Genomic DNA, 13,616 nt, shown 5'->3' with positions numbered 1-13,616 from the left:
GAAGCAGAAAACGCGGACGGAATCTCAAAATCCAGTCATGAAAATGAAACTTAGATTTTAATATGGACAGTCACGGAATTTGTCAAAGTTAGCATAAATTAATCAAATCAAATCTCCATATGGACCAGTATCTGTAAATATTAAGCCGTAAAAGTTGGTTGAAATCTGCGTTCTGCGCGTCTCTGTTTGAATGAATGAATGGTTTGTTTACTACATAGACTGAAGCGCATGAGCTTGCAATAATGAGGACATACAACATCACCAGAACTGTTCTGAGTCACTTCACAAGCATTTTACCGTTTCATTTGAGTAAAACCAGTGTCAATTTAAAGGTATTCACGGAAAACCGTCAAAACAGTGAATAAATTTTACTCAGGGCGAGTAAATTATGTCTATTGTTAGCCATTGGCTAATAAATTCTTAGATTTTACTCGCCAGTGTGTGTGTGTTTGAGGCTATTATAAGATTGGCGCAGATATATTTTCACTCGCTGAACACTGACTGAGCGCTTCAGAGTTCCCTCTCCATCAAGCGATCTGTACTTTTCAATTCATCTCAATGGACGCACAGTACACCTGTATTTGCCTCTTTTACTGTCTATGGTATTTGCCGAACTGTAAACTCTGTGTGAAGGAGCACGACTCGCCATCGCTTTGCTGATAGCTCTGTTTCTCACACATGCAAAGAGAGAGAGTCTTACCACGCTGAATCGACATGCTACATGTAAACTATATTCTTTGTTGTCTTCTCCTGTCAAAATAATGTAGTTAATTTATTCATATTTTCGAACAAGCAGAAGATATGCCGGTAGTGGGCGGGGCTAATGCGCAAATGTCAATTTCATTGGCTGGCGCTCATCTTTTACCGTCCCTGTTTTGATTTCAGCAAATCAGTTCGACCGAACACAGACAACGTGATTAATATTAATGAACCCAGCAGCTCATCAATCCATAGTGCATTGTTTATTGTTAGTATGGTAGTAGAATTAGTAGTAGTATTATCTTATAATAATAATTATTATGATCTATAACAATTTCTTTTGTTATGGAAACCCTCAATGAACAAAAATATCTTAAGCATCACCACCAGTCTTAAGTTCAGATAAATGACAAATATGCATTCATTACAAATTCATTTTTACATAAAGGCATTGTGCTAGAAATATTACTATTATTTTGTAAAATGTATGTGATACTGCTACTACTGTTAATTAAAAATTAATCACACAATATTTCTTCTATGTTTTAATTTTAATAGCAAATCCCCTTTATTTACCAAAAAATAAAATGTTTAAATTTCATAAATTAAAAGACAAATTAAATTTGGGTGAAACTTGTTTACTGTTTTTCATAATTATATAACTTGTAGAAGAACTTTAAACACAATTGTAAATAAGTATAAAGAATGGCATTGGTTTTATTTTTAGTGATAAAAAGTTTTTTTTTTTTTTTAATTATCATATTTTTGTGTTTTGCTTTGGTACCGAAATTGGTACCGAGAACCGTGGATTTTCACTGGTATCGGTACCGAATACTGAAATTTTGGTACCGTGACAACACTACTGGAAATATTTGTTTATTTTTTTATAAATAAAGAACTGTATTTCTTTAGTCAATTGTTAAAGTATTACATATGTTACACTGTATTTGGGTTTTTAAGAACAAGTGGAAAATGTGCTGAATGTTTCATTTCATTCAAGTTAAATTAGCAACCAGTTAGACTGAATTTACATTCGTTTTAAACGTGGAGCCAGGCGCGAGCTGACGAAAGTTGCAGTCATGCATATGCTATGGAACAGAGTAATTTCACGTCCACATCACAGGCTTTTTCGATTAGCAAATCGCAATGTCTCAAATAGCGATTGTTCGATTAATCGCACAACCTTAGTGCTGATATTAGATATATGGCAGGTCTATTAGATTGCATTTTAAGGCCTAATGCACAGTTCCAATACGTTTGACATGCCTTAAACACACATGTGCCAAATATGCCTGTGAGCATTTAGAAGCAGCCACATTTCAATTAGACATCAATTGGACACTGAATTGAGTTTGTACTTGTTACTGCCGATATTGAAGAAAGACTGGTATCATTTGTCATTATTTTGACATCCCTAGTGTATCAGTAGATACTGCGACCATGTGGTTTCTGTAGTGAGTGTGTTTAGAAATGTGCTCTGAATGTCTCCTACAATTGTGAACACTGAACTGACCGTCAGCTGATCGTACATGCGGAAATGAAGTTTGTTTAATGTCAGTGTGAGTAATTGGATTAAAAAAATTAGCTCTTGTCACAGTTTACCATTAAGCACTCTGTCATCAGTGAAATGTTTAATCATCTGACAGAAGTTCAGTCATATTTATTTAGTGGAAGTATTATCAGGTCATAGGGACCAGAGTTCCAGTTAATACATATCAGTATTCTTAGCAACAATAGTGGAGAGGAAGTTCCAATTGCTGTGAATTCCATTACACACAAACGTAGATGATGATTTTACTTCTGTTCTTTAAATTATTTCTTTGCAGAACCCTCATGAACTTTTAACCTGAGGAAAAGGTCTGTTTGGACTGGGGGAGACTGCATGTAGGGCAGCCAGAACTGTAAAACCATAGCTCCAAGCAAAAGCTGATGAATAATTTGTGAATGTGTGTCACGTGGCGTATCATTTTTCTCTAAGGTTAGGCCTAGAGCTTTGGCCTAGTAAACAGCTAGAGAAACCATCACATCCGATGCATCTATGTATATTACCCACAGTAAAACATGTGACCTGCTCTTTTTGTCCATATTGACAGTCTTAAAGGAACACTCCACCGTTTTTTGAAATAGGGCTTATTCACATTATTTCCTACATTTAGATAGGTGGGCAAATGCATTTTTGTCTCAGTGCATGCATTGTTTTAGTTTGACTGGGTCGGCGTTAGCTTAGCTTAGCACAATGAATGGAATCCTTTGTTGCCAGCTAGCATGGCCTGAGTAAAAGTGATCAAAAAAAATAAAAAAAACCCACCTAATTACTGCTTGTGGCCTGCGTATTCACAACGAGTACAAATAGCGATCCAGATTAACACTAGGCGATTTCCTAGGCAGATATTGACTTGGGACTATATTATGGGGAAGCACAGGCGAAGCACTGCTGCTTAGGCGAAGCACTGCTACTTCGGTGCAGAGATATCACGCAACACATGAAATCCCACGAATTCCATAAATATAACTTTGTTTACACTTATGGTGAATGTTTTGGAGGCACATGTTTCATTAGAGACCATGTTAAGAGAAAATGTCACAAAATAATGCCTAATCCACTTGTTATACTATGAGATTACATTCATATAGTCTTTCTTAGCATGTGAGCCATTGTTGAACTGAATGTACCCTTAACTCCATGTTGATGTTCCTTTCCTTCCTGAAGGAAGTCTCTTTTTTTCTTTTTTTTTTCTTCACATTCTTGGTATCCTCTCACCAAACAGAGACGTTTCATTCCACAATTGAACTGGGATGTTAATGTCATCGATCTATTGATCTGTTGTCTATTTGTTACCCCTTTACATAATACAAACTCTACATAATTTGTTTACAACATGCATTTAACAAGCGATTTCCTATGTGTAGAACACCACTAGTGAAAGTGAATGTATAGTATAATAGACCAAAAGTCTGCTCATCAGTATAACCATGGCTTAATGTCTGTCTGTTTACAGGTCTATAAAGGAAGTACAAATGCACTCTCGAAGTACTCCATCTTACAGGGAAATGACGCCCAAAATCTAGAAGTCGTAGCATTCTGTGAAGACATTTCAAAGTGAGTTATGTGTTGTTGTTGTTGCAGAAGGCCCCAGGATACCTGAATCAGTCTGTAATGTTGGATTCTATAGGGAAAGCAAGGCTAATTTGGACCTGAAGGGCTAATTTGGGAAATGCCTCAAGACCTCAAACAAGAACTGCTAACAAGTGAAATGTAGGAAGTCTACAGCTGTGTGTAGCCCATGTAACAATGGGAGCTAGTAACTTGTTTTATGATAACATCACACAAGCAAAGAGAGCATGTATATCAAGATTAATAAAGGACTTGAGACTGAACCTTGTGGTACACCATATTTACCTGTGTTAGGTCTTTGTTTACCCAAAGTGTTGTCATTTTTTTTTTTTGCAGACTGAGGTCAAAGTTTCCACATGTCGACCTGGCTACCAATCCTGGCTATGTTCTTAGCCCTGTGATCACTCAGAGGGATGCAGGAGGAGACAGTGGGAGCAGTGTTAAAGTATCCATTGAGATTTCTGATTCTCAACAGCCTGTAACTTTCACTTGTGATGGTAAGCATTTCTTTGTGACTGTGAATTGAGTCATTACAAAAAGCTATTGACAATGAAACTGTTAGCATAACAATTTTCATATAAAACATTTAAGGCAGTTAAAGGAACAGTTCACCCAAAAATTAAAATTCTGCAGAAGAAAGTTAGTCATACAGGTTTGGAATGTCATAAGGGTGAATAAATTATGCCATCATTTAAATTTCTGGGTGAACTATCCTTATTACATAGCTTATGATGTCACATCTGATGTATCATGTACTCCCTGTTAATCAATAGTAAACTTCTCTGAATGTCTGCTATAAAGGAAGCGGACAAATTAAGTCACAACACAGCGATTTATGCTGAGAGCAGAGAGCATTTATGCTGCGACACAATCTTCTTTTTACATAACTGTCATGGTGCATCTGCTCAACAGATTCTTCGATTAGGGTTCCTGTGTTTTTCATTTTTCAGCTTGCATGTCACTTGCCATGTTTTTTTTTACTGAGTATCCTCTCTGTGGTCCAGGCACGGAAAGTCCTTTTCATTGAGCTTTAGTGGCCTTGGCTCAGTTCCCTGTGAAGCGGCTATGTTCTGAAGACTGGCGGGCCTCGTTTTTTTTTTGTGCTTAGTCTCTGACCACCTCACTCCTGGCAGGAAATCAAGACTGGCCTTTTGTGTTGAAGAATTTTTCTGTGTTGTTACTGCCTAAGCCCCATAGCTCTTTTTGTCCTGGATTAATCCAGCATAGACTGTGATCTTAGGAAGGGAAAAGGGGGCACAGTGTTTATTGGGCCCTGAAGTTGCTTCACAGATGGCTAATATATTAAATATAATATATATATTAGCTAGCTTTTCCTCAAATCCACACCATAGGCAGAGTTTAACTTTTATGTGTGGGGCCCAAATATTTTTGTTATACATTTCATGTATTTATGTAATACATATTCTACATAAAAAAATACATTTACAATGAACAATAACTGCTGTACAAAGAGTAAAAAAATAACATAATGCAGCAAAGCCGCCTCTTTTTCTGAATTGTGTAGATGACCACTATCTTTCTCTCATCTTTTCTGATACATTTTCAGTCAAATCGTTCTGTGTGCTAGATTTTTTTATGCCCCTCGGGCCGGGCTTCAGGCCGGTTTTTATGTCAAAGTTCAGATGCGGGTCAGGCCCCTCGCCTGTTTTAGGCGTCTCCTTACTTTTATATATATTTATCATATCTGTGAGGCATGTATTCGCTGAGTTTCAATTCATTTTTTTGAGGCGCTCCTGTTCAAGACGAGACGACAGAAAGCTTTTCATGTTTTCTTTATTTAATAAAAGCTTAACGTTTTGTTGATATTGTGAGTGCACACAAATAAAAGTAATAAAATCATGATTTATTTATAGCTCAGACAAAATCTTGATTTTAGAGCCTTCCAAATAGTTTGTAACAATATTCATATATTCCATTTACATTCGTCAATAAAGTAATACTTTTTCTATTACTTAACTTTCTTAATGTATAGGGCGATAAATATCATCCGATAATTAATGCACATCTCATCAGTAAAGCCGGTTCTCTAATCAGTGGTAAATTCCATCAGGTGTGTGATTTCACATAGAGCAGCTGTTACTACATGGAGCCGTTGTTAACTGACAATCTGCGCAAATCAATGTTGATAATGAACATGGATTTGCGCAGCTTGTCAGTTAACAATGGCTCTGTGTGCTTTTAAGATGCGGATTAATTATTGGACGATATTTATCGTGCACCCCTATTAAGCATGCAGTGAAGCACCATACAGCTAAATGATGGACATACCATCTCATTGCATGTCAGTGCTGACTGTCTGAAACTTCAAAGAAGAAAAAGAGCTTTTTGAGGTTTTCCTTGGTTTGTTTAAGTGGAGGAAAATGCTTAGCTGTGTAATGTTATTAAAGTTTGCAATTCCAGACATTCTTTCATGAAAGACAAGGCAGATTAAGCTGAGGAGGTGACTAGGGTTTGTATGTGTGGAATACGAGGGCTTTTCCAGTATAAACTCAGATTAAGTGTCTCAGTTTTCTGATCTCTGGATCAGACCTTCTCCCTTCTCCTTTTCAAATGTAGGTACATCCATTTGACAAAAAGTTTAAAATTCAGCTGTATAGTATCTCTAGCTTCAAGACTCTGCTTATATAGTCTGATGTTCTACTCTAGCTTTTCTGCCTCAAAGTTTTTTCCATGTCTTCCTTATGGCTGTAGAGTTCTTGCCATTTAAGACCAACCACATTCTCCTGACATTCCAGCCCCATGTGTGTTGCTGTAGTGCCACGAAAAGAGGAGGGCAGAGGAGGAATTTTACTGGCATCCCACAACCCTTCAAAGCAACCCCAAATCCACCACAAATTAGGCATGACCATCAGACCTTTAGGCTTGAAAAACACTGCAGACATGAACAGTCCAGGCTAGGCACAGCTCACTTACTGTAATTCAGCCCTAGGTTTGGAGTTTGTAGAGAGGATCATTCCAAGGAGGGGTGTGGGGCATGTTATTGCTGCTGCCTGGGGTGACCATGAACAAAATGTTGGGTGTCATATTTTTGCTCTGATACAGTTAAACCTCTCAAGCCAAATCCATTTCTTGTCATAGTTTTCGATCTCAATGAAGTAGTTCAGAGCTCCTTTTCCAAATGGCACCCACATCCCATGCTGTCCTCCAAGTCAACACTGTACTGCATGAACTGTTTGGTAGTAGTCCGCTGTAAAGCCAACACCATTTCAAGCTTTGCAAAATGGTGCATAATGCTGGATTTTTACGTTTTGTGCAACATCAGGCAGACTACACCTGCATGATGGTCCTCAATTCATTTAAATGGACAGTTTACCCAAAAATGAAAATTCTGTCAGCATTTACTCTCATACCCTCATGTAATTCTAAACCTGAATGACTTTCTTCTGTGGAAGAAGATATTTTGAAGAATGTTTTGTCCATACAATAAGTCAGTCAGTGGAATCCAAAACAATATTGGACACCACTGACTATGGACAAAAACACATTTCTTTTAATAGCTTCTGTACTTTTTCATTAGCTTCATTGTGTTCTCAGTCCATGGATGTATTTTTCCTTCAAGTTTTCTGTGCTTTTTTCCCCCCAGTGAGTTCTCCAGTGGATCTGCTTATAATGCAAGCTTTGTGCTGGGTCCATGATGACCTGAACCAGGTGGACATCAGCAGCTACGTTCTCAAGGTCTGCGGACAGGAGGAGGTTTTACAGAAGTGAGTCCTTCATTTAACATCTCTCTTTCCTTTTTGCAGGCATTTTGTCGTATTACATAAACAAGTCCCCTGCCAACTTTCCTTGAAAACTGGGTTATTTTGCTTCCTTGTTTGCTTTTTACCCACACCATTGGAAGAGCAGAACCAACAGATCAAGGGGAGGGTTTGTCTGCCCTAATAAGGAACAGGGGGAATTGGCAAAAAACTAATCATTCCAAGCTTTATAAAAAATTGAGTCTGTAATGCAAGGCATCCTCCCTTAGTTACTGTGGGTGTCCCATGTTATTTGTGTACAAAGTTTTGAAAGCTTAGTTTCTCGTTATGCTAAGCTATAGTTCTTCAGAGTCTGGCTCAATGCTGACTCTCTTGTCCTCATTTGACTTTGGCAAGTTGATGCTAGTGATTACGACCCTGCTCTGGCCTTCCAAAGCACAGTCATCCAGGACTCATCTCATAGCCAGGAATGTTCTTAGACTACAATCTCCAAAAAATAGATACAATTTTTGTGATTTATTTGAGCTTTTCTTCTTATTTTTAAAAGTTTGGTGTTGGTAATATATTTTTTTAATGTTTTTGAAAGATGTCTTTTAAAATATGTCTCTTAGCAAGGCTCTTAGCATATTATATGCTGATTTGGTAACATTTGTTCTTCTTCTTATTATTATTATTATTATTACTATCAGTGTTGAAAAGAGTAATGCTGCCTAATATTTTTGTAAAAACCATCAAAGAAAGTTCAAAGAACAACATTTGTTTGAGATATATTTTTGCAGTGTTATTAACGTCTTTTTTATCAATTTAATGCATCCTTGCAAAGTAAAAGTATGAATATCTTTCAAACAAGATCTTAATAACCCCAAACTTTAAAATGGTAGTTATTATTACAGTTATTATAAGTAGTATATAAAGTTGAGATATTATTCAGTTATTCATTGATTCATTGAGTTATTGTTACTTTTGGCTCTGGTCCATGTCTGAAGCATCTTTAACTTTATCTTCCAGTAAACACAGTCTGGGCAGTCATGAGTACGTGCAGAACTGCAGGAAGTGGGAGACGGAGATCAAACTACAGCTCCTTTTTCTTAGCACAATGAGAAGAGATCTGGCCCGAACGGTAAAACCATTAAAAACACTAGAGTACATAATTAGAAACTAGTTCACTGCACTACTATATTCACAGGTTATAAACAGACATATTTAATGGATAAATGTTAAGTGGGTATAAAAAAATAATTACCCCCCCTTGAAAATAATCACAAGTTGTTGCTTTGCAGCCTGAAATGAAGATGGACACAGTTTGTTTTATCCAGCTGTATTTACTCATCTAGTGAAAGATATAACACCAGCATGACAAAAAAAAAAAATGAAACCGAATCACTGAGTTGGAAAAAGGATCACCCCCTTGTTTCAGTATTTTGTTGAACTACCTTTTGCGTTCATTACAGCCTTTAGTCTATTGGGATATGTCTCTACTAACTTGGCACATCTAGACTTTGTAATATTTGTCCATTCTTCTTTGCAGAACTGCTCGAGTTTAGTTAAATTTGATGGTGACTGTTTGTGGACTGCAGTCTTCAAATCATTTCACAGATTTTCAAGGACATTCACCTTTTTTGCTGTGTGTGTGGTCAGTTTTGCTGTGTGCTTTGGGTCATTGTCATGTTGTAAAGTAAACCCTCTTCTTATTGACAACTTTCTGGCAGATGGCAGAAGATTTTCCCCAATAATTTTACCCCATCCATTTTTCCTTCTATCCTGACAATAATGAATGCATGCTGTTATCTGGATGGTGAGCTGTATTTGATTTGATTTCCACCAGAGATTTTGTTTGGTATTGAGGCCAAATCATTCAATTTTAGTCTAATTTTGGCGAATCTCAGTCATGATTGCATGTGGCCTTTCTTGAGGAGTGGCTTTTTTCTTGCAACCTTCTCATACAAGCTACATTTGTGGAGAATTTGTGATATTTTTGTCACATGCAAAAAATGTCATATTGTCATAAATTCCTGCATCAGCTTCAGTGTTGCTGTAGGTCTCTTGGTCGCATCTCTGAGCAGACTCTTTTATCCAGTTTGGAGTGATGTCCTGATCCAGGGAGGGTCTGTGTTCTACCAAATGCCTTCCTATTTCTAATAATAGACTTCACTGTGCTTCTAGGCATTGATAAAGACTTTGAAAAAATTTTTTGTATCCTTCTCCTGACTTGTGCCTGTCCACAACTTTATCCCAGAGATCTTTTGACAGTGCCTTGCCACCCATAGTTGATTGTTTGCTTCAGTTGCACTACCAAGGACTGAAATGCTCCAGGAAAGCTCTTTTCCTGCTGAGCTAATCAAAATGACCACATATGTGTGATTGAGTTTACAAGTCATTTTTCGGAGGGGGGTGGTCCTTTTTCAAACTAAGTGATTCTGTTGTTGTTTTTCTGACATATGTTGTTGGTGTTATATCTTTCACTTGGCTGTTGTAAGTTGCGCTGAGTAAATGCAGCTGGATAGAACACGCACTGTGTCTGTCTTCATTTTCTATACCCACTGTATGTTTTCTCTTTGTATGCTAACAGGCAGAAGATGACATCTCCCCCATTGTCTTGGAGAAATACCTTGACCTAGTGGAGAGGCCGTTTAAAGAGGCAGTCACAAGGTAGGAATGTGCTCCATCTTATCTCCTGCCCCTACTAAAGGCTAGGAAAGCCATGGGTGGCCTTTGAAGTCTCTGATTGTGCTTGTTGGTTTCTCATTCCTTTGCATGTTTTTTCTTCTCTAGAGAGGGTCTTGCCGAATACCTAGAAGGATATCATAAGCAAGTCAATCTCTGCCTTCAGAATGAGGTAACTTATTTTTCAAATAAATCAAGCTAATAGTTTATGAAAAGAAATGAAGTGTTTGAAATGACTTTAGTGTTTAGTGCTCAGTGCTCTCACTGTGTTTTTCTCTCTCATTAGAGCACACCGTATAAAACAGTTGACAGTGTGGTTCAGTCTGTTAAAAATCTGTGCTGTGCTCTGGATGAAATTGAGACACCAGCCATCACTGATGCAATCAAGAGGTTCAAACGCTCTGTCAACCTTCCTAGAACACGTTCTCCAGAGGTCAGAGAGCATTCAAAGAACAATATTAAAACTGTAGCTGATACTTATAAGACAGTCGCTATTTTAATGTTATGACACAACCAATTGTTGATAAATGGCTGATATTATAGTTCCTAATGAAACTATAATCAGTTACTTTAAATTGTAAAACTGGGTTTAGGCATCACAACATTATAATACGGTATAAAAAAAATTGAGATCCACTAAATATTAACCTTATCTAACCTTATTTAAATCAATTATTAGTATTTTGTTATTTATCCAATGCTGTTAAAAAAAAATTGTTTACATACTATATTATTTATTATTATTATTTATATACATATTTGTTTTGGCAGGCTGGTGCCACAAGTTCAGCTTCTACAGGTTCAGCTAATGGTAAGCGCAGCTCCTAAAGTCATCTCAATGTTCTTCTCTTAAAAGGTGAAGTATTTAGTATTTTCTATATTAAAATGCTTTGCTTTCTGCAAATCATCACCGCACTCTTGTCTGTATTAAATTTCATGTCATGAACAGTTCCATAGTCAGAGCAAACATTAAGAAGCTGTTGAAGACCAACACTGCTAGGACTGAAGACCACAAGGTCATCTGCATACATAATATGATTCACTAAAGTGTTACCTATCATACACCCAGTGTTACACGAATTCAGGCAGACAGAGAGCTCATCAACATACATATTAAAAAGAATAGGGGAGAGGATTCCACCTTGTCTGACCCCGTTCCTGACCCCAAAAGAGGCAGAAACACAGTGGCCCCATTTTATAAACATAGACTGGTTGGCATACCAGTAGGACAGAATTCTCACAATACATTTAGATACACCTCTCTTACTCATTTTATCAAATAACTTGTAGTGATTGACGCGGTCAAAAGCTTTTGAGGCATCAATAAAACTCATTAGAACTGAGGAGTTCTTATCTCTATACATATTAACAATTTCCTTTAAGGAATATATGGCCATATCTGTGCCATGTTTAGATTTAAAACCAAATTGGTTGTCAGTAGAGGGGATAATGTCCACAATTCTGCTCAACAAGATGCTTTCAAAAACTTTAGACAATACACTGGCAAGGGCTATTGGTCTGTAGTTATCAGAGCAACCAACCTTACCAGACTTATCCTTGATCACCGGCACAAGCAAGACAGATATCATTGTATCCGGCAGGAAACCATGAATTAAAAAGGAATTAAAACAGATACAAAGAAGGGGGGCTAACCTCATGCTGGCATATTTAATGTGCTCAGCAGTGATGTGATCCAACCCGCTTGCTTATTATCTGCTAACTTATTTATAGTGCGTGATACCTCATGTGAAAAAATTGCCTTAAAATCAACACACTTAACATTATCAGACATATAAATATCACTTTTAACACAATTAAACAAGGTCCTGTAGTGCTGTCTCCACATCTCAGCAATATTCTCAACACCTGAGATACCATCTACAGTGCATGGGGGTGGTATACTACATTTGTTAATACCCTTTACCTCTTTTCAAAATTCAGTAGTGTTGTTATCCATTACCTTCTCGGCCATAGATTCTGCCCTCATAGCTTGCTCATTTTTACAGATAAATCTGACAGCATATTTATACGCTGCATTAGCATTTTTCTTTTCTTTTTTTTTAATTTAATTTAATTTTATTTTATTTTATTTTATTTTATTTTATTTTATTTTATTTTATTTTATTTTATTTTATTTTATTTTATTTTATTTTATTTTATTTTATTTTATTTTATTTTATTTTATTTTATTTTATTTTATTTTATTTTATTTTATTTTATTTTATTTTATTTTATTTTATTTTATTTTATTTTATTTTATTTTATTTTATTTTATTTTATTTTATTTTATTTTATTTTATTTTATTTTATTTTATTTTATTTTATTTTATTTTATTTTATTTTATTTTATTTTATTTTATTTTATTTTATTTTATTTTATTTTATTTTATTTTATTTTATTTTATTTTATTTTATTTTATTTTATTTTATTTTATTTTATTTTATTTTATTTTATTTTATTTTATTTTATTTTATTTTATTTTATTTTATTTTATTTTATTTTATTTTATTTTATTTTATTTTATTTTATTTTATTTTATTTTATTTTATTTTATTTTATTTTATTTTATTTTATTTTATTTTATTTTATTTTATTTTACATGATTGCATGTGTCCAAAGATTTGGGATGTACTGTTTCTTGATCACCTCTGCTTTACTCGGCTTCTTGTGATCCCCAGGTTATGATAGCCCAGTGGAGGAGAGTGTAGCCGGACTCACAGACGCTGTGTATGATCTCGCTAAGCTCTACCTGAGGTCTTTCTGTCCAGCTACTCCTGGATGCACGATGGAAGAGCACATGGAGGACAGGAGGGACAGCAGAGAGGCCTCGGGCACCACAGAACACCTGCAGTTCACTCTGTTTGCCGTTCATGGCATTCCTGCTACCTGGGTCAGCAGGTAAGCACTGTGACCCCTTTAGTGCTCATGAGATGAGTGTTTCTGAAGCTGGTATAAGCGTTAGCTTAATACATTCTTTATTAAGAAATTGATTTGAAAAGAAATCCATTTTCACTTCCTGTTTTGGCGTATCAAGCCCCACAGTCTAAATAAGCACTAAACGCTGTTTAATTCGCTCCAGACTGATAATGACTCTGTTTAACAAACTCACAGCCAAGGTAAACTACTCAACTACTTTCGAAGCTCTGCCTTAGTCCATATTCATTCCACTGTTATTTCCTCCTAGATAATTTGAGTAATTTTGGATCTGTGTTCTTTTGGAGCAATCAGCTGGAGTAAATTATATCTGGATCATTCAACATTTAACCCAACTTGGAGAGCTTAGAATTGTGTTATTTCCATTCACTACACTCAAAAGTAACCATATTCAACCTTCTTTTGAAATGGCCACCTATGAAAAATGTTGCAAGGAATGAGGGCTGTGTCCTCTGATAATGAATATTTGGAGGGTCAAGATGTT

At 36.1% G+C, this 13,616-nt stretch overlaps 1 protein-coding gene across 2 annotated transcripts in view; it reads left to right on the top strand.

Annotated features, from left to right (window-relative positions):
• The window catches only part of LOC132156063 (phosphatidylinositol 4-phosphate 3-kinase C2 domain-containing subunit alpha-like), a 38,628-nt gene that overhangs the window by 8,412 nt on the left and 16,600 nt on the right, over positions 1-13,616 (top strand). For both annotated transcript variants that reach the window (XM_059564897.1, XM_059564896.1), the window contains exons 3-11: positions 3,699-3,799; positions 4,151-4,311; positions 7,419-7,539; positions 8,542-8,653; positions 10,103-10,182; positions 10,306-10,369; positions 10,484-10,630; positions 10,969-11,008; positions 12,877-13,096. In XM_059564897.1, coding sequence (XP_059420880.1) covers positions 3,699-3,799; positions 4,151-4,311; positions 7,419-7,539; positions 8,542-8,653; positions 10,103-10,182; positions 10,306-10,369; positions 10,484-10,630; positions 10,969-11,008; positions 12,877-13,096 — 1,046 coding nt within the window. The remainder of the gene's footprint in view (positions 1-3,698; positions 3,800-4,150; positions 4,312-7,418; positions 7,540-8,541; positions 8,654-10,102; positions 10,183-10,305; positions 10,370-10,483; positions 10,631-10,968; positions 11,009-12,876; positions 13,097-13,616) is intronic.

Source organism: Carassius carassius, chromosome 13, assembly GCF_963082965.1.
Source record: "Carassius carassius chromosome 13, fCarCar2.1, whole genome shotgun sequence".
Taxonomy (NCBI): Eukaryota; Metazoa; Chordata; class Actinopteri; order Cypriniformes; family Cyprinidae; genus Carassius; species Carassius carassius.
Note: the sequence above shows the minus strand (reverse complement) of the source record. Positions and strands in the feature narration are given on the sequence as shown.